At 39.1% G+C, this 22544-nt stretch overlaps 1 protein-coding gene and 1 pseudogene across 1 annotated transcript; both read left to right on the top strand.

Annotated features, from left to right (window-relative positions):
- Positions 1-569: 569 nt before the first annotated feature.
- On the top strand, positions 570-3882 carry LOC127118172 (probable LRR receptor-like serine/threonine-protein kinase At3g47570; annotated as a pseudogene).
- A 4417-nt stretch (positions 3883-8299) lies between these two features.
- On the top strand, positions 8300-9079 carry LOC127121967 (uncharacterized). Its single transcript, XM_051052387.1, has one exon. The coding sequence runs from the start codon at positions 8300-8302 to the stop codon at positions 9077-9079; it is 780 nt and encodes a 259-aa protein (XP_050908344.1).
- The last annotated feature ends 13465 nt before the right edge of the window (positions 9080-22544 follow it).

The following is a 22544-nucleotide window of genomic DNA, read 5'->3' as shown; positions in this document are numbered from 1 at the left end:
TAGTATTAAAGACAATAAAAAATAGAAAATAATATATTTTCTAACCATATATATATATATATATATATATATATATATATATATATATATATATATATATATATATATATATATATATATATATATATATTATGCTCTCTGCCTTCGTGGAATGAGCCTTCAGGACTTGGTTTCCTTGCACTAACTTAGTGCATAAATATATTTCTCTTTATATAAAAGTCGTTTGATCTGTATAGGAGAATAAAAAAGTTTGTTTTATAGCACTATCATTTTATCTTTTTAAGAAACAATTAGAATATCATTTCACTATCTACCATTTTTCTTACCTTTCTCTTCTTATTGACTTGACTAACTAAAAAGTATATACACTTCCAATGAAGTTAATTCCACTCATTAAAGTTATAGAAAATCAATCCAACAACAATAAAGTGAAGATCAATTTTCTTCAACACACTGTCCTTATCATCACAGTAGTATGTTTTCTATCCTACAATAACAAAGCTATGGGTATGTTTTGAATAAAATAGTATTTAGTCTTTTAAGACAAGTAAAGCAGAATAGTATGACATAGTTTTCTCTTTATATACTATTCATATCTCAAACAGATTCTCAAGTAGCAATATGAGGACATGTATGATGTTGGTTTATAGCATGACATTAGTATCGATTGCTGTTTCTTTGAGTTCAAACACTGATAAGTTAGCTTTACTTTCTTTGAAGGAAAAACTTACAAATGGCGTGCCTAATTCTCTACCATCATGGAATCATTCTTTGGATTTGTGTGAATGGCAGGGAGTCACATGTGGTCGTCGTCACAAGAGAGTCTCTGTCTTGCATTTAGAGAACCAAACATGGGGTGGCACTCTTGCTCCATCCTTAGGAAATCTAACCTTTCTTAGATTTCTCATACTTTTCAACATCGATTTGCATGGTGAAATTCCAAAACAAGTTGGTCGATTGAAAAGGTTGCAAGGTCTTGACTTAAGCAAAAATAATCTTCGGGGAGAGATTCCCATGGAGCTCACTAACTGCACTAATATCAAGGTAATTGTTTTGCAGTATAATAAACTCACAGGAAGAATTCCAACACGGTTTGGGTCAATCATTCAACTTAATGAATTGAGTCTCCAGTCAAATAAACTAACCGGTACTATTCCATCTTCTCTAGGAAATATTTCCTCACTCGTAGAAATATCTTTTATAGATAATTATTTGGAAGGAAGTATCCCTTATTCTTTGGGTAAATTGTCAAGTTTGAAAATGCTTTATCTAGCTTTAAATAATTTGTCAGGTGAAATTCCTCCTTCACTTTACAATCTATCATATATGGAATTTTTCAGTATTGGAGGAAACAAGTTATTGGGTAGTCTTCCATCAAATATAGATATTGTTTTTCCCAATATTAAAGATTTCTTAGTAGGAGGGAACCAAATTAGCGGAACTTTACCGGCTTCAATATCCAACCTCACTGAATTGCGACATTTTGAAATATCATGGAATCTTTTAAATGGGCCAATACCTCTTACTTTAGGTAGACTGAACAAACTTGAGAAGTTTCGCATTAGTGCTAATAATTTTGGGAGTGGAGGAGCTCATGATTTGGACTTCCTTGCTTCCTTAACCAACTGTACTAAATTGTCAAAGCTTGAAATTTTCAAAAACAGATTTGGTGGCAAATTGTCAGATCATATAGGAAACTTATCCATCCATCTGATTAGGTTTGATGTGAGGTATAACCAAATTTATGGAGAGATACCTGAGAGAATAGGACAACTAATCGGTTTAACTTACTTAAGCATCGGAAACAATTTCCTTGAGGGAACAATTCCAAATTCAGTTGGAAAACTTAAGAATCTTGTAATATTAGACTTGGAAAACAATAAAATATCTGGTAATATCTTTACTAGTATTGGCAATCTTACTATGTTGTCTGGATTATATTTGTCTAGCAATAAATTGAAAGGAAGAATTCCAGTTACCCTCAAACATTGCACCCAGTTGGAGACATTAAGTATTTCAGATAACAAATTGAGTGGTGATATACCAAATCAAACATTTGTCTATCTAACAAATTTAGTAAACCTTGACTTGTCTAACAACTCCCTCACCGGTCTCATTCCTTTAGAATTTGGTAAGTTGAAGCATATTTCTATGTTGTATTTATTTCAAAACAACTTGTCTGGTGAAATCCCCAATCAACTTGGTGCTTGTGTTACTTTAACAGAGCTTAGGTTGTGGGAAAACTTTTTTCATGGAGATGTGACTTCCTTTTTGAGATCTTTAAGTTCTTTAAAAGTCTTAGATATGTCTAATAACAATTTCTCAAGCACAATTCCCTTTGAATTAGAAAATTTCACACTTCTAAATACTTTGGATTTATCTTTCAATAACTTCTATGGCGAGGTTCCCATAGGTGGTGTCTTTAATTAGCAATGTCACAGCAATTTCATTAATTGGAAACAAGAACCTTTGTGGAGGGATACCTCAATTGAAGCTTCCAAAATGCATTAAGGCTTCCTCCAAGAAACCTAAGATGTCTCTCAAAAAGAAACTTATCATCATCAGTGTAATTGGGGGTGTTTTGGTCTCTTTCCTAGCTTTTATAACTGTCCATTTTCTAACGAGAAAGCCCAAAAAATTACCTTCTTCACCATCTCTGCAAAATAGGTCATTTAGCATGACTTATGGAGATCTACATGAAGCAACCAATGGATTTTCTTCATCCAATTTGGTAGGAAAGGGAAGCTTTGGTTCGGTTTACAGAGGATCGCTTCTTAACTTTGAAGGACCTATTGCTGTAAAAGTGTTGAACCTTGAAAAGCGTGGTGCAGCAAAGAGTTTTGTGGCAGAATGCAATGCTTTAGGAAAGATAAAACACCGGGATCTTGTTAAGATCTTAACTTGTTGTTCAAGTGTTGATTACAAGGGTGAAGATTTCAAGGCTATTGTTTTTGAGTTCATGCCTGAAGGGAGTCTTGAAAATGTGTTGCATAATAATGAAGGGTCTGAAAATGAAAAGCATAGTCTCATCCTCTCAAAAAGGGTAGACATTGCTCTTGATGTAGCTCATGCTTTGGATTACCTTCACCATGATGAAGACCAAGTTGTAGTTCATTGTGATATTAAACCAAGCAATGTTCTTCTTGATGAAGATATGGTAGCTCACTTAGGAGACTTTGGCTTAGCTAGACTGATTCATGGATCCAAAGAACATTCAAGTAAAGATCAAATTGACTCTTCAACAATTAAAGGAACAATAGGATATCTTCCTCCTGGTAAAGTTCTCTTGTCTCTTACTTGTTACTATGTATCATTAGTATATTTGTTATATAAAATATTGTTTTTCTAAAGTTTTTGTTGTGGTTTGAAAAGAGTATGGAGCTGGTGGTCCGGTAACACCAGAGGGAGATATCTACAGCTATGGGATTCTGTTGTTGGAAATGCTTACTGGAAAGAGACCAACAGATAACATGTTTTATGAGAATCTTAGTCTACACAAGTTGTGTAAGATGAAAATTCCTGAAGAAATTCTTGACATTGTAGATTCAAGTATGGTTATGCCAACTGTTGAAGATCAGACATGGATTGTAGAAAATAACATAAAAGAGTGTCTAGTGATGTTTGCTACAATAGGAGTTGCATGTTCTGAAGAATTTCCTGCTCAGAGAATGCTCACAAAACATGTCATACTGAAGTTGCTTGAAATTAAACAAAAATTGTCCAGCTAGATATTATTACTACTATGATAAAAAAGAAATAATCGTGTTCGGCTAGATGAAGATTGCCATGTCTTGGATTTTCTAAGAATTTGTGTGTGTAGTTTATATATTTCTTTTTACTAAATCTGTGTTACAGAAAAGTTTAATACTTTAGGATCTCATCTACATGTTTTATTTCTTAGTTTGTCGCGCACTACTCAAATGATAATGTAACTTCCAACACATTTCAAGATATTTATATTGAGATATGCTACTGCTATGTTGTGAACCTAGTATGTCGATTCCTTCTTTCCATTTGGATGCGTGTATTCTTTGATCACTGCTGTTCTTTTTGTCAATTTTTATTAACATGCTTTGGGAGTTTTGTGCTATAAACCGTTTTATGAAGCTTAAGGTTGTAAATGGTTGGATAGAATGTTAATGGTTGATTAAGCTGACAAGGAAACTCTATAAAATTCCAGAAGAAGCCAAAGAAGAAATAGAGCCTTATTTTGTTAATTATATTTTAGTTGTGAATGAGGATATCAGAAAGCTAACGTAACTTGATGATACAGTTGAATATATTTATACTGGTTTAATGTATGTGAACTATTTTTTCAACTGTTAATATAATTGATTTAGTCTTTTTAATATTTCTAATTATGTCTCTCTCACAACGAGAGAATTCTATGGTTGGTGGATCGACAAAAGTGTATGGAAATTGGTTAGTCAAATTAAGAAGGTTCTCTCTTTTATATTTGTTGTGATATAGTAAATAGGACTAGAATTTACATGTACAAAAGTACTTTGAAGAAACAAACTTAACATTAACAGCTCTAGTGAAATTTACTAACCTATTTGTTAACAACTCTCGTACTATGTGCCTTACATATGCTTGTGCTATATTAAATCTCTAGATCATATTTTGGAGAGACTATATTGAGTCTCTCTAATGAGATCATATATGTTGAACCCCTTAGGAGAGACTATATTGAATCTTCCTGACGAGACAATATAGAATCCCTTTAACGAGATAATGTTGGGTCCCTCTAACGAGACTATGTTGATTCCCCCATATAAGATTATATTGAGTCCCTCAGGAGAGACTATATTGAGTCTTCCGAACAAGACAATGTTGAGTCTCTCTGACGAGGCTATGTTGAGTCTCTCAGACAAGACTATATTAAGTCTTCCCGACGAGACAATGTGGATTAACTCTAATGAGAATTTGTTGAGTTCCTCAAGTGAAACTATGTTGAGTCCCTCAGGTGAGACTGTATCGAGTCTTCATGACGAGACAATGTTGAGTCCTACTGACGGTACTATGTTGGGTTCGATTTTCCCATGTGTATTCATGAGGTGGTTCTAATTTTTGTTTTTTTAAAAGAGTTATGTTCCTTGTGGGAATCCTAAACTTCCCTCTTTTAAGAACCTTTTGCTATATGCTACGCCTCGAGATTCGTATGTGTCAGTTTGAGCGTCGAGGATCTTTCTGAAAGAGTTTAGCAGCATGGTTACCCGTAAGACATAATGGATTTTCTTGTGAAAGTACAATAATAAGATTATCCCCTAGGACGCAAAGGATCTTTCTATCGAAGTCTATCACTATGATTATCCCGTAGGGAGGCAAGGATCTTCCCGTGAAAGCCAACAATATGATCACCTCGTAGGTAGGCATGACAACAGGATGAGTCGGAGACGGTTTTTACATCCTCCAAACCCAAATCTGAATCCCCAAATAATCCTCGTTCCCCTCCCCAAACCCAAACGAGGATGGAGAATCAAAACTCAAACCCGTCCCAAACGGGTTCGGGTTGGGTTCGAGTATCCCCGTCCCGCCACCATTCATTTAGTTAAATCAATTTTTTAATAGAAATATTTATTTTTTCCAAAATAAAACTATATTATAAATAATAAAATCAAATAATCTAAAAAAATTCCATACATACATTTGAAATATTTCAAATAATAAATTCAAATTAAAATATCAAAACATTGACCATATATTTAATATTCTAAATTATCAAAAATAAATAATAATGTACATAATGAAATAAACATGACGGATTCGGGGTGGGTACTATTGTCCCCATTACCCGACTCGTCCCCATATTTTATAATCGGGGAAAACCCAAACTCGAACTCAAACACAGTCAAAGGGATTTTCTCCGCCAACTTCGGGGCGGGTTCTGGTGGATATCCACTGGTACGGGTTATGTTGCCATCCCTACTCGTAGGGAATCAAGGATCTTCCTTTGGAAGTCCAACAATATGATCACCCCATAGGGTGACAAGGTGTTATCACGAAAAATCTCTAAGGCATGCTGAAAGCGTAGTTAGTAATAGAGTCCTGTGAATTTGGGGGTTATACCCCATCAAAGGATGAAGATGTGCTTGAGACAAGCAAGAATGGAAAAAACACAAGTCAAGGGACGAAGCCGACATGAGAAGTATGCTTGGTCGACAGGCCATTCTGTCGACTAAAATGAAGTTTGGGACTTAATGGATTTTCTTTCATGCCAAACGCGTAAAAGACAGTGTCGCCCTAAAACGTCTGGGCAGGAGAAATTTGAAATTGGAAAATGACCAGCAGTTACAAGAAGAATAAGAGCGCCAGAATCTGGAGCAGTTTTGCAAGACGTGGGTATGACGGTTTGCAGGTCGTGTGACACGACATGCTAGTTTTTAGGAGTTTTTTAGCTTGCGTGCAGTTTCTTTAGTTTAGTATAAATAGAAGATCCCACAAAGGGCGCCGGGTGTTCACCTTGTACTAAAAAACCACTTGTAAGAAACTTCTCATTCCCAGCGCGAGGAAGCAAGAGTTTTTGAGAGTGATATGTACGTGAATCACCATATTTATTTCAATGCAACTTCCTTAATTTTCAATTGTTCCCGTTGAACATTTTATCTTAATCTCATTTACTTTTGAGTTATCACTTTACGTTATCGTTTACGATGTCGACACTGATTCTATTACGATAATACAGTTCACCAAAAGCGTGTTCGTCGTGTACATCTTTTGAATGTTGTAGCGCTGTCGATCACGAGTCACCTATAGGCTATAGCATCGTTTAAACCGTTCGTGTGGAAAAACCTGTGCTTGTTCAATACTTTGTTAGGAGCCGTTCCTGACAAAGTTATTCCGTCGAATTGGATAAGCCTCACTTGCACTAGCACATGTCCTAGGATCAACTGGTCGATCCTGCAAGTAACCCTTACTCTTAAGGCCTAGGGAGGATCAGCGGTTGTTTACCAATTTCCACAGTAAACAAAATGGCACGCCCAGTGGGACGGTGCTAGAGCAGTTGCGAAATTGCATGAAATTTAGAAGTGGCAAACTGTATAGTAAGCCACGAGACACTTTGAAAATGTCAGATTCTAACACAGATGAAGTACCACGAGGAACTTTATCCACTACTGCAAGGTATGTCAAATGGTTGGCCAATATTGTGCCAGTCATCAAGAAAAATGGGTCTTTAAGAGTATGTATTGATTTTAGAGATCTAAATGTTGCCACCCCCAAAGATGAGTATGCCATGCCCGTGGCGGAAATGCTGGTCGATTCGGCCGCTGGTTTCGAATATTTAAGTATGTTAGATGGTTATGCTGGATATAACCAAATCTTTATTGCAGAAGAAGACGTGCCGAAGACGGCGTTTCGATGTCCAGGAGCCTTGGGGACATATGAGTGGGTTGTCATGCCATTCGGCTTGAAAAATGCCGGAGCAACATATCAGAGGGTAATGAACTCAATGTTCCATGATTTTATTGAGGATTTCATGCAAGTATACATTGATGATATTGTGATAAAATCAAATGATCGACATACTCACGTCGAACATCTTAGAAAGGCCTTTCTAAGGATGAGGAAATGTGGATTAAAAATGAATCCATTGAAGTGTGCTTTTTCTGTGCAGGCAGGCGACTTCCTTGCCTTTGTGGTGCATAAAAAGGGTATTGAAGTAAACCAAAGCAAAACAAAAGCCATTATGGACGTCAAGCCTCCGTCGACCAAAAAGGAACTACAATCTTTGTTGGGAAAAATAAATTTTTTTAGAAGATTTATATCAAATTTAAGTGGCAAAACAAAAGCTTTTTCCCCACTACTTCGACTGAAGAACGAGGATTTTAAGTGGTAGGATGAGCACCAAGAGGCTTTTAACAAAATCAAAGAGTATTTGACTAGGCCTCCAGTACTGGCCCCTCATGTTAGGAATAGGCCAATGAGATTGTACACTGCAGCCTCAGAATCGACTACAGGAAGTATGTTAGTCCAAGAGGATGAAAAAGGTGTCGAAAGACCTGTGTATTACCTTAGTCGAATGCTTAATGACCCTGAAACTAGGTATAGTGATATAGAAAAACTATATTTATGCCTGTATTTCTCTTGTATGAAACTAAAGCAATATATTAAGCTTGTTGATGTGTACGTATCTTCCCACTTTGATATTATTAAACACATGTTATCTAAACCAATTTTGCATAGTCGAATTGGGAAATGGGCTTTAGCGTTAACGGAATACTCTCTGACATACGTACCTTTGAAAGCAATGAAAGGGCAAATAGTAGCGGATTTCCTTGTCGACCATTCAATGGTCGAAATGGCACAAAATTACGTAGACTTAGCGCCATGGAGGTTGTACTTCGACGGTTCAAGACATAAGCATGGATCTGGGATAGGAGGAGTCATAATTCCTCCAGATGGAATTCCAGCAAAGTTTAAATACAGAATCGAAGGGGTATGCACAAATAATGAAGCAGAATATGAGTCACTGATCACAGGACTTGAACTACTGCTAGAATTGGGGGCAAGGAATGTCGAAATTATGGGAGACTCGGAGTTAGTGATTAAGCAAGCATCGAAAGAATATAGGTGTGTTAAAGAAAATTTGATCATGTATTTTGTGGTTACCATCAGATTACTCAAGAAGTTTGAGCAAGTCAACCTCCATCACATACCACGAAAAGAGAACCAAAGAGCAAATGATTTGGCGCAGGAGGCTTCAGGGTACAAAGCGGCGAAAGACCAGGATGAAGAGGTCCAAGTAAGAGAGAAAGTACGAGCGACACTGTTATCGCCATCAGATTTGTCTATTATAAAGTTGGGAGCCGTAGATAAATATCATTTTGAAATTTTGACCGTCGACGACGAGAGGGAAAGTGATTGGCGTAAACCGCTAGTCGATTATTTACGTAATCCTGTAGGGTCGACAAATCGAAAGATAAAATACAGGGCCCTTAGCTACGTTTTGATGAATAATGAACTATTCAAAAAGACAGTTGAAGGAGTGTTACTAAAATGCCTGGGAGAAAGCGAGGCATATGTGGTTGTGTCTAGCGTACATAGTGGAGCGTGTGGGGCGCGCATCAAGCGGGGTTGAAGATGAAATGGCTTTTGATGCGCTCAGGAGTTTATTGGCCTTCAATGTTGAAGGATTGCATTGAATTTGCTAAAAGCTGTCAAGAATGCCAATTGCATGGGAGCATACAGCATGTGCCTGCAAGAGAGTTACATACAATTGTGAAGCCTGGCCTTTTCGAGGGTGGGCACTGGATGTTATAGGAGAAATAAAACCAGCCTCGTCGAAACAACAAAGGTATGTTTTAGTCGGTATCGACTATTTCACAAAATGGGTCGAAGCCGTGGCATTAACAAATGTAGACCAAGAGGTTGTGATAGATTTTGTCCAAAGTTATATCATCTGCAGATTTGGCATCCCAGAAACAATCACAACCGACCAGGGATCAGTTTTCACTAGTCGAAAAGTGCAAGATTTAGCAAAAGAAATGGGAATTAAATTACTGACTTCTACCCCCTATTACGCATAGGCGAATGGCCAAGTCGAAGCTGCAATAAGGTGATCATCATCCTAATAAAGAAACACAAATAGGCAAGAAGCCAAGAAACTGGCATAAGACATTAGACCAAGCTTTGTGGGCATGTCGAACGTCACCAGAAGAAGCAATTGGAACGACTCCATTTCGATTGGTATATGGGCATGACGCAGTGTTGCCAGTAGAGATTCAGGTTCAGGCGGTCAGAACCCAAAGGCAATATGAAATACCTTCTGAAGATTACTGGAGCATGATGACAGACGAACTGGTCGACGTAGATGAAGAGAGAATGTTAGCCTTGGATTCCCTACGAAGGCAGAAAGAAAAAGTCGTCAGGGCCTGTCGCTACGCAAAAAAATACAGAGTCGCCATCGGTTTTTATTTATTCCAAAGGAATGGGAAAATATCGAGAAAACCCCAAAGTATGGTCGTCGCAACCACGAACAGGTTCGGAAGTCGGTTATGCAAGGGGAAGGTATTAGCACCCCTCACATTCATGGTATTCCATGGGAACCATCTAGGATGTTTGCGCTTACGTGTGTATCGTTTATCGAATGTTTGCTTTCCAAAGGTTTGCGGAGTTGAGGTAGATTTTAAATTAGTATGCTCGTCAAGGAATGGATTCTCGTGCCTACGTATGCCCACTTGTTGAAGTGAGAAATCAGAGCCTTCGTAGTTCGTGGTTTTGAAATTGTTTGTGTTTGTTTTGTTGATTTTATTTACCTTGAAGAAGGGTTTTCGAATGGTGCCGCCCTAAGGCTCAAACAAAAGGTTTGAATGTGTTGAGTTGTTTTTATGTTTTGAAGAAAGTGTTATTGATTTCGGATTGCACTAAAGACTATGGATAAAGGTGAATACCTCAAACGGTCAAGCCAAACGTCTTGTGTTCGAAGCATTCAGAATGAGTGTAGGAAAGCTCCAGTCTCATCCCTTCTTTATCGCTTAAGGATCGTGACGTACGATCCTAATCGCCATTTATTGTGTTTTTGAATTTGATTTGGAAAAAGACCGCTTGACGTTGGATCAAGGGTTTGCTTATTGAATTTGATTTGAAAAAGAGATCGCTTGACGTTGAATCAAGGGTTTGATTATTGGTTGCGAAATGGTGAACGTTCCTAATGCCTAAGGAGTAGCTAACAAGCAATAAAAAAAAGCAAGTAAATGCGTACATGAGAAAGGGGAGGGGGTACATGTAAAGTACAAGGGATTGCAGGAAATAAAATGTCTCATTGTCAGGTAGCCTAAGAGAAAGCCATGTGTGTGCAATTGCGTTCTAAATTGGAAAGCATGCAAAATTCCTATTTCTAACATTAGGGGTACAATCGTCAATTCACAATCATTTATGGATTAATATCGAATTAAATTTCTATTATGAGATTTTAATCTAAAGTAAATTAAATTCTAAACTAAACAATTTTGATTAAATTCTAATCTATTTCTAATGATCTAATTAGAAATCTAAAATCTAATTATCTAAAATACTAACCTAAATTTAATATTTCTAAAAATTCTATTAAACTAACTCAAGTTTTAATACTCCTAAACTCTAAAATTCTATTTCTAATTATCCTAATATTTTTTCTAATTCTAATTAACTAATCCTAAAATTAATTCTGATTATTTCTAAAGTTCTAGTCTAGTTAATTCTAATATTTCTAATTCTAATAAAACAAATCAGGTACTAATTTAACTAAAAGATCAATCCAAAACAGGTTAATGCATTCAGCAAAACTGAACGGGCCTTGAGATAGATTGGGAATAAGGCCCATTCGCAGGGGGTGTTAGCATGAATTGGGGTGTGAATAGGAGTGGCCTATTTGGGCCTTAGGCCCAAACCTTCCATCAATGCTTCGAACCAAACAGAGCAATGAACAATATCAGTTAATCGTGCAAGCTGAAACGGAGGGAAAAGTGATTCCTCCAAAAGCGCTTTCGTGACGTGCTATTTGCCTCTCACCGGCGTTCCATCATCATCAACATTGACTTCCAGAAAACACAACCTAACATCCAAATGGATACGATCTATCCACAAATCCTAAAAATCAAGATCCAAGTTGAACTCCATATCCACGTAGGAATGTCCTCCGCCTCTAATCCAAACAAACGGTGCATCGGCAAAGTGCACTAAAATCTTCTTTGACGCCTGCAAATTTACTCGCGGTGGCCGCGCGAGCTTGTGCGAGCACGACGTGAAGCTCCGCCTCAATCTTCCATTCCGTATCACCGTCGATGCTTGGATTCCGATCCGTGGCATTGTGGTTGTTCGAACGTGTTTGTCTACGTTGAATGGAGGTGAAGAACGACTGATTGCCTTTGCATCCTGATGAAGTGCGAAGATGGAACGACGAGATTGAGCGTAAAAGGGACTCACCGATTCAAAGTTTCTGAAAAGGAAGGTTTAGATCTTCTTCTTCTGCTGCTGTTACGTATTCGTGGTGAAAGATTCACCGTCGTCGTTCATCGCGGTGGTTATGGAGGATCGAGGCGGTTAGGGAAAGAAGCTGATTGAAGAAGATGATGAAGGTGAGGTTGAGAGAGGTTGAGAGTGAGTGAATTGAGGGTTGAGTTGCGGATGTTGAAGGTTTGGTCAAGGGATCGGAAGAGGGAATCGCGGTGGTGATGAAGGTTGCGATGAGGAATGAGGTACAATGGTGGTTATGGAGGATTGAAGAAAAAGTTTGTTACGGTTGTTATCGGTGGTGGAAGATTCGGTTAGAGGAGTTTGTTATCGGTGAAAAGAAAAAATGGAAGGGAGGAATAAGAAGAAAGAGTTCTACAAAATTAAGAGCCCCCAAAATTCGTTGCTAAACCAGGTATTTATATATAATTTGAAGTTGATTTTCCGTTGTCGTTTATGCTTGTGTATCAGTTGGGTTTCACGCTTGAAGTGTTGGCTTGGTGGCTTCTGCGTTTCACTATGTTATGCTGCAGCTGGTGTGCGTTTTTGAAGCTTGATGCTGCGTTTTTATGTAGCTTGGACGCCGGCTTGCACTTTGTTGTATTTTTCCACTGCTATGTTGTTGTTGTTGCGTTAGCGGTTGCGCACGTTTGGCTAGCAGCAGCTAATTCGCGTTGCCGCTTGGCTTGTGTTGTGGAATAGCTCTGAGTTGTGGCTTGTCTTGAACTGCATTTGCTGCTACGCTTTTCCAACTACATTTGGTGCTTCCTCATGCTGATATGGATTGTACTTGGAAATGGGTTATTGGATTAAAGGATTAATTGTGAAAATTGGGTAATTGGTTGGTTTTGGTTAATTGGATATGGAATTGGATTAATTGTGAAAATTAGGTAATTGGTTGGTTTCGGTTAATTGGATATGGAATTGGATTAAAAATGGTTTTAAGGGATTTGGATGTTAAACAACATGGGTAATGGTTTGATAACAGTGAAAATGGATAATGGACCCTTTTTTAGAAAATAGAATTGGACAAATGGAAAAGGGTTTGGATAATGAGTTAATATGGATTTTAATGGACTAGGTTTTGGATAATATGGATTAAATTGGATAAAATGGAAATTGGATGGAGTTGATTTGGTTAGACAAAATGGATATGAACTTGATACATGGCTAATGGATAATTGAATAAACAAAAACAAAAAAGGTGAATGGGCTTTATTGCAAATGAACAAGTTTGGCCCGATTTGATATGAAATGAAATTCTAAAATTAAGTTGAAACTTCTAAAACCAATTTGACATGAAATGATGAAATGATTCCTAAAACTGATTAAAAATTCCAAAACCAATTCGATTTTTCAAGAATCAATTTTGAACCGTCCAACTTAACTTGAATTTCCAAAATTAATTCGAAAAAGAACGAAATGATTCCTAAAATCAAAGTTATTTTCAAAGATCAAATCTAACTTCAAAATCAATTCAAACTTCAAACATTAATTTGAACTTGAAATCAACACGAAGTTATAATTAATCAGAACCATTATTAACATGATGCCAAGAGGATGCCTGCATATGGTGAACCATGCTTATTCAATGGAATGAATGAATGAGGATGATATGCAAATATTTGGGATTAGTGACCTATAAGATCATGTGACGGGTGGGGCGAATTTCAGGGTATGACAGGGCCTACAATAAAAAGGTGAAAGGAAAAATGTTTGCTGTCAACGATCTAGTTTGGAGAGTGATCTTGCCTATGGACAGAAATGATGGAGTTTTGGGTAAATGGTCCCCTAATTGGGAAGGACCGTTTAAGGTTTTACAGGCATTTTCTAATAACGCCTACGAGGTCGAGGAGTTGGCACCAAATAGGCGAATCCTAAGGGTAAATGGAAAGTACTTGAAAGAATATAGGCCTCTCCTTCAAGAGGTCAAGATTTTGACCGACTAAATAACTGTCGAAAGAACTATGTTGGAAACCAGCTACAAAAGGCACAGAAAATAAATACACAGTGCTAAAAGTAAGACGGATAACATTAAATTGGCAAGAAGACATTGTTTAAATATTACACAAAGTTCATACAAATAGTAGAAACGATCAAAGTTGGCCGAACTTGGATTGGAAAGATTTAAGCTCAAAATTATAATGTAAAGACGTAGGCTCCAAGGTGTCGGCATGGGCTTTAAGCTTCTCAAGCTTCTCCTCAACAATCGAAAGCTCTTCAGCGACCGCTAAGGCATCACCGGTGGTTTGCTCCACAGTGGCCTGAGCAGGTTTCAGAACTTCGTCGATAAAGCACGACTCCTCCTTGGTAATTGACTCCAACTCAGTGTCCAGAGTGGCAATTTGACGCCGAAGGGCATCAATTTGTTGACGTATCTCAGTGGCCCTTGTTTGTTTGGAGATCAACTCTTTCTTCTGCTCCTCTATAGCCCCCAACATTTTTGTGACCTCTGCATCGGCGTGCATCACCAACTCCCACTTTTCCTTCACAGAGGCCTCAGTAGTAGCAATTTGGCGTTCAGTTTCCCTAACGCTATTGACATGGTGCAGCATGGGAACCAGAAGTTATTCTAAAGTGGCCGTTGCACGCTTGGCATATTCTGAGAGCTGAAGATCTTTAAGTTGGGCAAGCAAGCGCAAGATCTTTGGTCCAACAGCGGGTTCATGCATGAGCATAAAAGGGAGGTCAGGATTCAAGGCGTGAACGCGGACTTTATCCATTAAAGCTTTGGTCTTCGTCGCCTCAGAACCCATTTTGCCAGAGTGAAGCTGCTCACAGTCGGATGAGCATCACGCGATTTCACCAGATTGCAGAGCCTAGAAATTGCTTCTAAAGCAGAAGGCTTTATCGCCAGCCCCGGGAAAGACAAAGGAGAAGCGGCCGACAAAGGGGTAGTCTGAGAAGAAGGAGAAGCAGTTGACAGAGGAGTAGTCTGAGAGGGTTGTTTCTTATTGGTGTTGACACCCACTGGTCCCCTTGGATCCTGCAAAGACAAGGAAGCTGAAGAAAGACTAGAGTCAGAACTAGTCGAACTGGAGTCCGTATACGTTGCAGGGCTAGTGAATGAGTCAGAGTCACTATCACTAATCTGGATAGGGAAGTCAATAAACTCACCAGCGGTGTCGATAGACTGTAATGGGCGAGCTAGAGAAGAAACTGGTGACGAAGGAGTGTAGTCGACAACGGGTTGAGTCGGCTCAGCAGAAGCATCAGCCTGCTGTAAGAAAAAAATGTGTGTAAGAGAAGTACAATAATCCAAGGGAGTAGACAGGAAAACAGGTAATTACCTGTGTTGACGCAGTGGAGACGGCATCTTGATTTTCTCTCCCCAAGGAAACAGCAGGGGAGGTGTCAGTCGACTGTGAAGCCCCCACAGCTGGATCAAGGACCTTGTCGAGAATAGAAGTGTCAACCATAATAGTGTCGGCATCTACAACAGGGGCCTCTTTTTCTTTATGGTGCTTCTTTCTCTTGGCTTCGCCACTCCTAGAGGGAGAGTCATGCTTCCTCCTTTTATGGCCATGGTGGCTCTTTGATTTGTGCAGAGAAGATGGCTAGGAAGTTGGCTGAAGATACAAAGAAAGGTTATAAGCAGATATTCTACCCAGAAGATCAGACAAGCCGACAAGGAATACCTCAGAGCCTGTGCCGGTAGAGCGTTTGTGTTTTTTGGATTTTTTGGAGTGAGAGGAGACAATGGGGTCTGTCGAACGTGGTTGACCATACACATAAGTGAGAAATTAGAGACCACGTAGTGCTTCCCTTAAAAAATCACAAGAGTAAATGAGACTGTTTCATATAGGTGCATACCGAAGAACTGGGTTTTTTCAAGACTTGAGCAATAGGGCGCTCATCATCGTCAGAGGATTTCTCAGGATCAGCCTGCAAAAGGGAGATGACGGCTAAGAATAAAAAACAAAAAGCTAAAAGAAACGGCAACTCAGCCAGAGTCGTACCTGAGCCTCTTGTGTCGAAGGAGTAGGTTCTCTAGCAGGAGTAGGACCCACAGGGTCTAAAGGGATCGCTGCAAATAAATAGAAGAAACACAAGTGAGCGATGAAATCCAACTAAGAGGAAGTTTAACTTTCCAGAAAAGTATTACCAAGTTGTGTGGATTCGAACACGCTAACATATTGAGGATCAATATGAAGTGGCCTTGAGTAATCAGGCAGATAATGCTTCGCCGGGACCACTCTGTCGGCCTTTTTCTTATAGGCGTTTTGTACGTGAGAAATAGGACAATAAAACCACTCCGGGACCAAATGGCCAAAGGCCAGAGCCAAGGGGCTAGATGGCAAAGGAGGGAACTTGAGGTTTCCAAAATGAAGGGCGTAAAGATACTTGTCTTTCGCGTAACCTGGGACTTTAAGTTTTGGGATCCTGTCGGTTACTTTCTCCTTTAGTTCGCCCGCGACCTCCCAGATGGTCCGACGAAGATTATCTGGTCGATACACAACCTGGAAATAATTCTGGGAAGCGCGAATTTGTTTGACATGAAGAGCCTTACACTTGGTCGACTTCGCCTGCAAGTAAAAAAAAAAGCTTGAGTTAATTTAGATAGTTTGGCCTCAGGAGCGCCAACATAAATAACAAAATATGACTGCCACCAATCATGGAATTCTTTTGTACAGAAGTAGGCTGGTCGAAAAGGAATAGAGGGGAGCCGTGGTCGGTTTTCCCAAATGGTTTCAAGTTCCTCTTGGATCTCACTCAAAGGTTGACCACAGAGGATATTGGTGAGTAATTCTTGAGAAGAGAACAGGGACTTGGGAATGAATTGGCAAAGGCAAATTGCCTGGCCACCAAGTTAGGCTGATAAGCCACTAAGCCAGGATTGCTGCTAGAGGTTTCAGCCGACAGGAATCGAGGGACCAGAAGACGCCTCCAAATGAGGAAGGTTTCATCTCTATGTTCCTCTTCAGTTAGAGGAAAAGGCCTGGTGAGCCATGCAGGACCCTCAGTTCGACGGCTGAAAGGGGCCATAGACGGTAGAAAATCGACACGGGTCAGCATGATGTTGAACAAAAGACGAAACACTTATAGGTCGAGGAAGTTTTTGTCGATGGGCGTCAGAGGGATCAACTGTTTCCAAATAAGGTGTCGTTCCTCTGGGGGACACGCAACCCTCCTCATCCCGTAGGGGGCTATATCTTTAGAGAAAGTGGCATTTAGCCACAGTTGCAAGAACCAAAAAGGTCCATGGACTAATAAATTTTTCTTTCTGGAATTCTCAGGGTCAAAGAGTCTAATTTGGCAGACGACCTCAGACAGAGACTCATAGAGGGAAGCTAAAATCAGTTGGCCCAGGGTGATGTCACGCTCTTGGTGCAGTTGAGTGGCCAGGAGAGCAAAGTGCTTGGCTACCTGCATAGATCTGGAGCAGAAAACAAAGCGAGATAGCCAGAGGGTTAGGAAAGCCACATGTTCCTCGTCGGTCACAGGGCCTGCAGAGGTGGCATGGTGATCAATGAAATTATTGTACGTTGGCTTGCGAGAGTCACCAACGTCGAACCGCAGGGAGATTAGCGCTACACCTTCACAGTCGAAGACTTCGCCAGTCGGTTTTAAGCCAGTGATGGCGGCAATGTCCAGGAGTGTCAGCGTGATCATGCCACACTTGGTATGGAAAGAGTTGGTCGAACTCTCCCAAAATTGAAGGGCAGCTAATAACATGCCACAAGACTGGGGAGGGCCATAACGGGCAATCTGTAGAAGGGTGTAGATGCATGTCCTTTTCCAATGGTCGATTTTCTCTGATTCTAACCGATCCGTCCAGGCACAAAACTTAGGACAGTTTTTGGGAGGAGCAGTCCTGAAATTCCTGTTGACGTAGCGAAGAGAAAAGGGTTTTTGATCAGAAACCACGGGTTCAAAGATATGACTGGAGGGGAAAAGGGAAGAGTCTGTTTTGGTGATCTTTGGGTGTCGGTTTTCTGGAAGAGGACCTAGGAACGCTAAAGGTTCGTCAGCCAAAGAAAAAGGGATCAATACCTGAGAACGCCAAATTTTTGCCTTCTCTTCTGCAAATGAAGGCTCAGGAACATACTCCCTACCATAAATGGTGAGTGGATGTGTGAGTTTAGCAGCGGAGGGTTTGTTGGAGCTTGCCATGGAGAAAATGGAGGTTTGGTTGGAGAAGAAGGGTTTTTACACAGAATGCAAGAGATGATTTATATGCTGAAGCAAAAGGGTGGAAAAGGGGAAGAAGAAGAAAAAATGAGGGTTTTATAGGGGTTAAACCCTAAGCAGAGAAGAGTGAGCGTTTGACCTTCCACCTTCGACACGTATGCCCACGTTCCCATGTTTGCAGACACGTGGAGGAGAGAAGGCAGGCGTAATAACAAACACGTTTCAGTCATAAAGACGTGAAATGATAGGGACGTGATTTTGTGCGTCTCGAGGAAAAAGGAAACGTCCGTCATGATTATATGGCGTCATCAGTGTGGGGCAAACAAAGGTCCCACTAAGTAGAAGTGGAAGCAGTAAGGGGTAAGTAGACAACTCAAAGATGCCATCATCTCACCAACTTCGGCAGTCAAAAATGGCATCTCTGGGGGGCATTTTGTTACCACGAAAAATCTCTAAGGCATGCTGAAAGCGTAGTTAGTAATAGAGTTATGTGAATTTGGGGGTTATACCCCATCAAAGGATGAAGATGTGCTTGAGACAAGCAAGAATGGAAAAAACACAAGTCAAGGGACGAAGCCGACAGGAGAAGTATGCTTGGTCGACAGGCCATTCTGTCGACTAAAATGAAGTTTGGGACTTAATGGATTTTCTTTCATGCCAAACGCGTAAAAGACAGTGTCGCCCTAAAACGTCTAGGCGGGAGAAATTTGAAATTGGAAAATGACCAGCAGTTACAAGAAGAATAAGAGCGCCAAAATCTGGAGTAGTTTTGCAAGACGTGGGTATGACGGTTTGCAGGTCGTGTGACACGACATGCTAGTTTTTAGGAGTTTTTTTAGCTTGCGTGCAGTTTCTTTAGTTTAGTATAAATAGAAGATCCCACAAAGGGCACCAGGTGTTCACCTTGTACTAAAAAACCACTTGTAAGAAACTTCCCATTCCCAGCGCGAGGAAGCAAGAGTTTTTGAGAGTGATATGTACGTGAATCACCACATTTATTTCAATGCAACTTCCTTACTTTTCAATTGTTCCCGTTGAACATTTTATCTTAATCTCATTTACTTTTGAGTTATTACTTTACGTTGTCGTTTACGCTGTCGACACTGATTCTATTACGATAATACAGTTCACCAAAAGCATGTTCGTCGTGTACATCTTTTGAATGCTGTAGCGCTGTCGGTCACGAGTCACCTATAGGCTATAGCATCGTTTAAACCGTTTGTGTGGAAAAACCTGCGCTTGTTCAATACTTTGTTAGGAGTCGTTCCTCACAAAGTTATTCCTTCGAATTGGATAAGCCTCACTTGCACTAGCACATGTCCTAGGATCAACTGGTCGATCCTGCAAGTAACCCTTAGTCTTAAGGCCTAGGGAGGACCAGCGGTTGTTTACCAATTTCCACAGTAAACACAAGGATCTTCTTGTGGAAGTCTAACCATATTATTACCACGTAGGACGACAATGATCTTCGTGTGGAAATCTAACAATATAAATACCCCGTAGGATAACAAGGATCTTCATGTGGATGTCCAACAATATGATTCCTCATAGGGAAGCAAATATTTTCCTATTGAAGTCCAGCGATATGATCTAGTAAGGGAAATATAATAAATTTTTGCAAATACCATCATCCATTACAAGAACTTTCTTACATGAGTGGTTCATCTTTTGCTAATTAACTATAATAGTACCTTAGGTCAGTTTAATTCCATGTTCTTATAATGAGTCATCCATCCAACTCACCAAGCTTAGAAGCCCCTTAGGCAGCTTCTAATAGGTAAGATATAACCCCTCCTTGTTAGGCTATAATTTTCCCTATTGGACGGATACCACGAACTGTCGTAGTAATAAATCTCATTCTGGTATTTCTCTTCGTATTACCCTGGAATTATATCTTTTACTCTCCATTTGTTTAGTGGCGAATTCTGGGATGTGGGTGATATCCCTCATTTCATCCACTAGGTTGGTGTTGCATCTGAGCCCCTCATCATTACCCTTATTACTGATGTGAGAATATCGCCATGTTGGTGTGTCGATCTCGACTGGTAGCATGGCTTCCTCCTTGTATACTAATGTGAAAGGACATTCTCATGTGGAAGGCTCCTTACAACCGGATAACTCTATGTTTTTTCTACATTTCTCTTACAAAACTTAGCTCTAGGGTGTTTGGGTAACAGGTGTCATACCCTAATTTTTCCCATAGCTCGATAAATTAATTCATTCATAGGACAATTGCATCATATTCATATCATGACATGCATTTCTTTAGGCCTAATTTCTTAAAAGTCAACCAAAATAAAATTTTGATTTTGTAGACAAACCGGTTGAAGCAATTTTCAATTGTGCGTAAAATTAGCGGACGAAAAATTTCAAGATCGAGTCTGCAACTACCTGTTTTATTGATCTACGTTTTGTGTAGCTCAATTTGGCGTGCTCATTTAATTTTTCGCATATGTGTGCTCTCCCATTTTAATTAGTGTGAGTATTTTCATCAGAGTATTTTTAACTACAAAACTTGATTTGCGATTGTCTATTTTAATAAACTTTATTTCGTGTAGATTATTTTGGTGCATTCATTTTATTTTTTCCGCACACTTATGCATTCAATTTTTATTCATTTTATTTACTTTTTGTTTCATTTTTTTACGAAAATAATCAAGGAAAGTAAATAAAGATAAATAAAGAATCAGTTTGATTTTTATTTATTTTTATTAAAAATTATGGGAATATTATTTCATTAATTTTGAAACTCATTTTAATCGCCTAATAAATATGTAAAGACATAATATCTAAAGACATTGTTGGCATTTAATTAAAATTTGAAACCTAAAAAATGATATATAAGCCAACTATTTGGCATTAGCAAAAGGACATTTGCAATTGTCCCACACTTTCTTCTAATCTTCGATTCAACAAAATAAAAAAAATAAAAAAGAGAAAAAAGATAGAGGTAAAGACGAGACCTCTTCCTCTCAAAAATCTCACTGGATCCTTATACTCCCTCTACTATTCACCACACACATGAAACTCTCTCTCTCTCTCTCTCTCTCTCTCTCTCTCTCTCTCTCTCTCACTAATTTAAAAATAAAAAAAGGAACAAAAATGCATAGGGAAAATGCGGAAAGAGGACTCCCTCCCGCTTTATTTCAACGTTATCTCTCTCTATCAATTTCTTTACACCCTATATCTATTTTTCTCACTTCAACCAGACACTTATTATCCTTCAAACGTAGCCACACCATCCAACACATATTCCATCTCCAAAACTCCAACCTCCAGCAAGCATACATAAACCTCTCCCTCTCATTTTTCCGGCCAACCACCTTCTTCTCCGCCACATACATAAAAATATTCTTACTATGGCCACAAAACTCACCACCAATCCCGCCATAAACTACAACAATAACGTCTCTCATTCTCATTTCAGCGAAGCACAACAACAATAACTCGCATTCAGCCACCGTGTAACCTACGAATAACTTTGTCTCTCCTTCCACACTCAAGCATCGGCGACACCTCCATCAACTCCCGCATTCTGGTGATATTCACTTTGTCACACCACTGAAATCACCATCCATGTATGCTGCAATAGAATAAATCGTTAACTGACGTGTCTGTCGGATGATGACTGCAAGTGCACAGTCTATCGTGTAGTTTTAAAAGATTATCGTACCCACAGAGACTAATGGTCAAGTTAATGTTATCTATTGTTGTAGTGCAAAGCTAAGGCTAAGGTTATAAGGTTATAATGCGGGAATGAAAATACTAATTTCTAACGGTTTAAAAGTTATGATAAAAACGAGTCTGAAATATGGATTTCGTGTTCCTAAGGGCTTAGGTAGAATTCGGGCACTAAATATGATTCTATTGCGTTATGTAGAAAATATTGACTTAAAGGTCCTGTCTCACACTCTCGCACTATCGACAAAGACCACACCCCATAACCACAGGATTTTTCTCTCGCTCTCCCGTTCTAATTAGAAAGCGTATCTTGAAAGTAAATGGGATCCTAAACGACGCCTAAAGCGCTCTCGCTGTTTTTAGGATCATTACCTAGTTTCCACTATCTGAGACTTTCCTAACACTCTCGCGCTATCAGACTGAACCTTGGTTTGTCCCACACTCTCTTGCCAAAACAGTAAAATATACATTTGGAAACTAAAGCCAAAACATAGTTAAATCATATATTCGCTCCTATTATTTTTACCGAGTCCCATCGGTAACGACGATCCTCATACGCCAGACTTAGAATAATTTAGCAAGGCATGATATTTATTTGAAAGAAACATGATTAAAGTGTTTATAACTGAGAATAGCATGGCATGCAAGTAATAAAAGACAGTAAAGCATACAAATATTAAAAGCGGTAAAAACCTGAAATTGCATAAAATAAAACTTGAATTAACTTGAACTTGAAAATAAGGCAATCTTGTTCTTGATCCAAAATACAAACGGTACGGAAATAAAAAGGTGTGACAATC

The sequence above is a fragment of the Lathyrus oleraceus genome, chromosome 2 (genome assembly GCF_024323335.1).
Source record: "Lathyrus oleraceus cultivar Zhongwan6 chromosome 2, CAAS_Psat_ZW6_1.0, whole genome shotgun sequence".
Lineage (NCBI taxonomy): Eukaryota > Viridiplantae > Streptophyta > Magnoliopsida > Fabales > Fabaceae > Lathyrus > Lathyrus oleraceus.
This window is presented reverse-complemented; position numbering and strand designations above follow the sequence as displayed.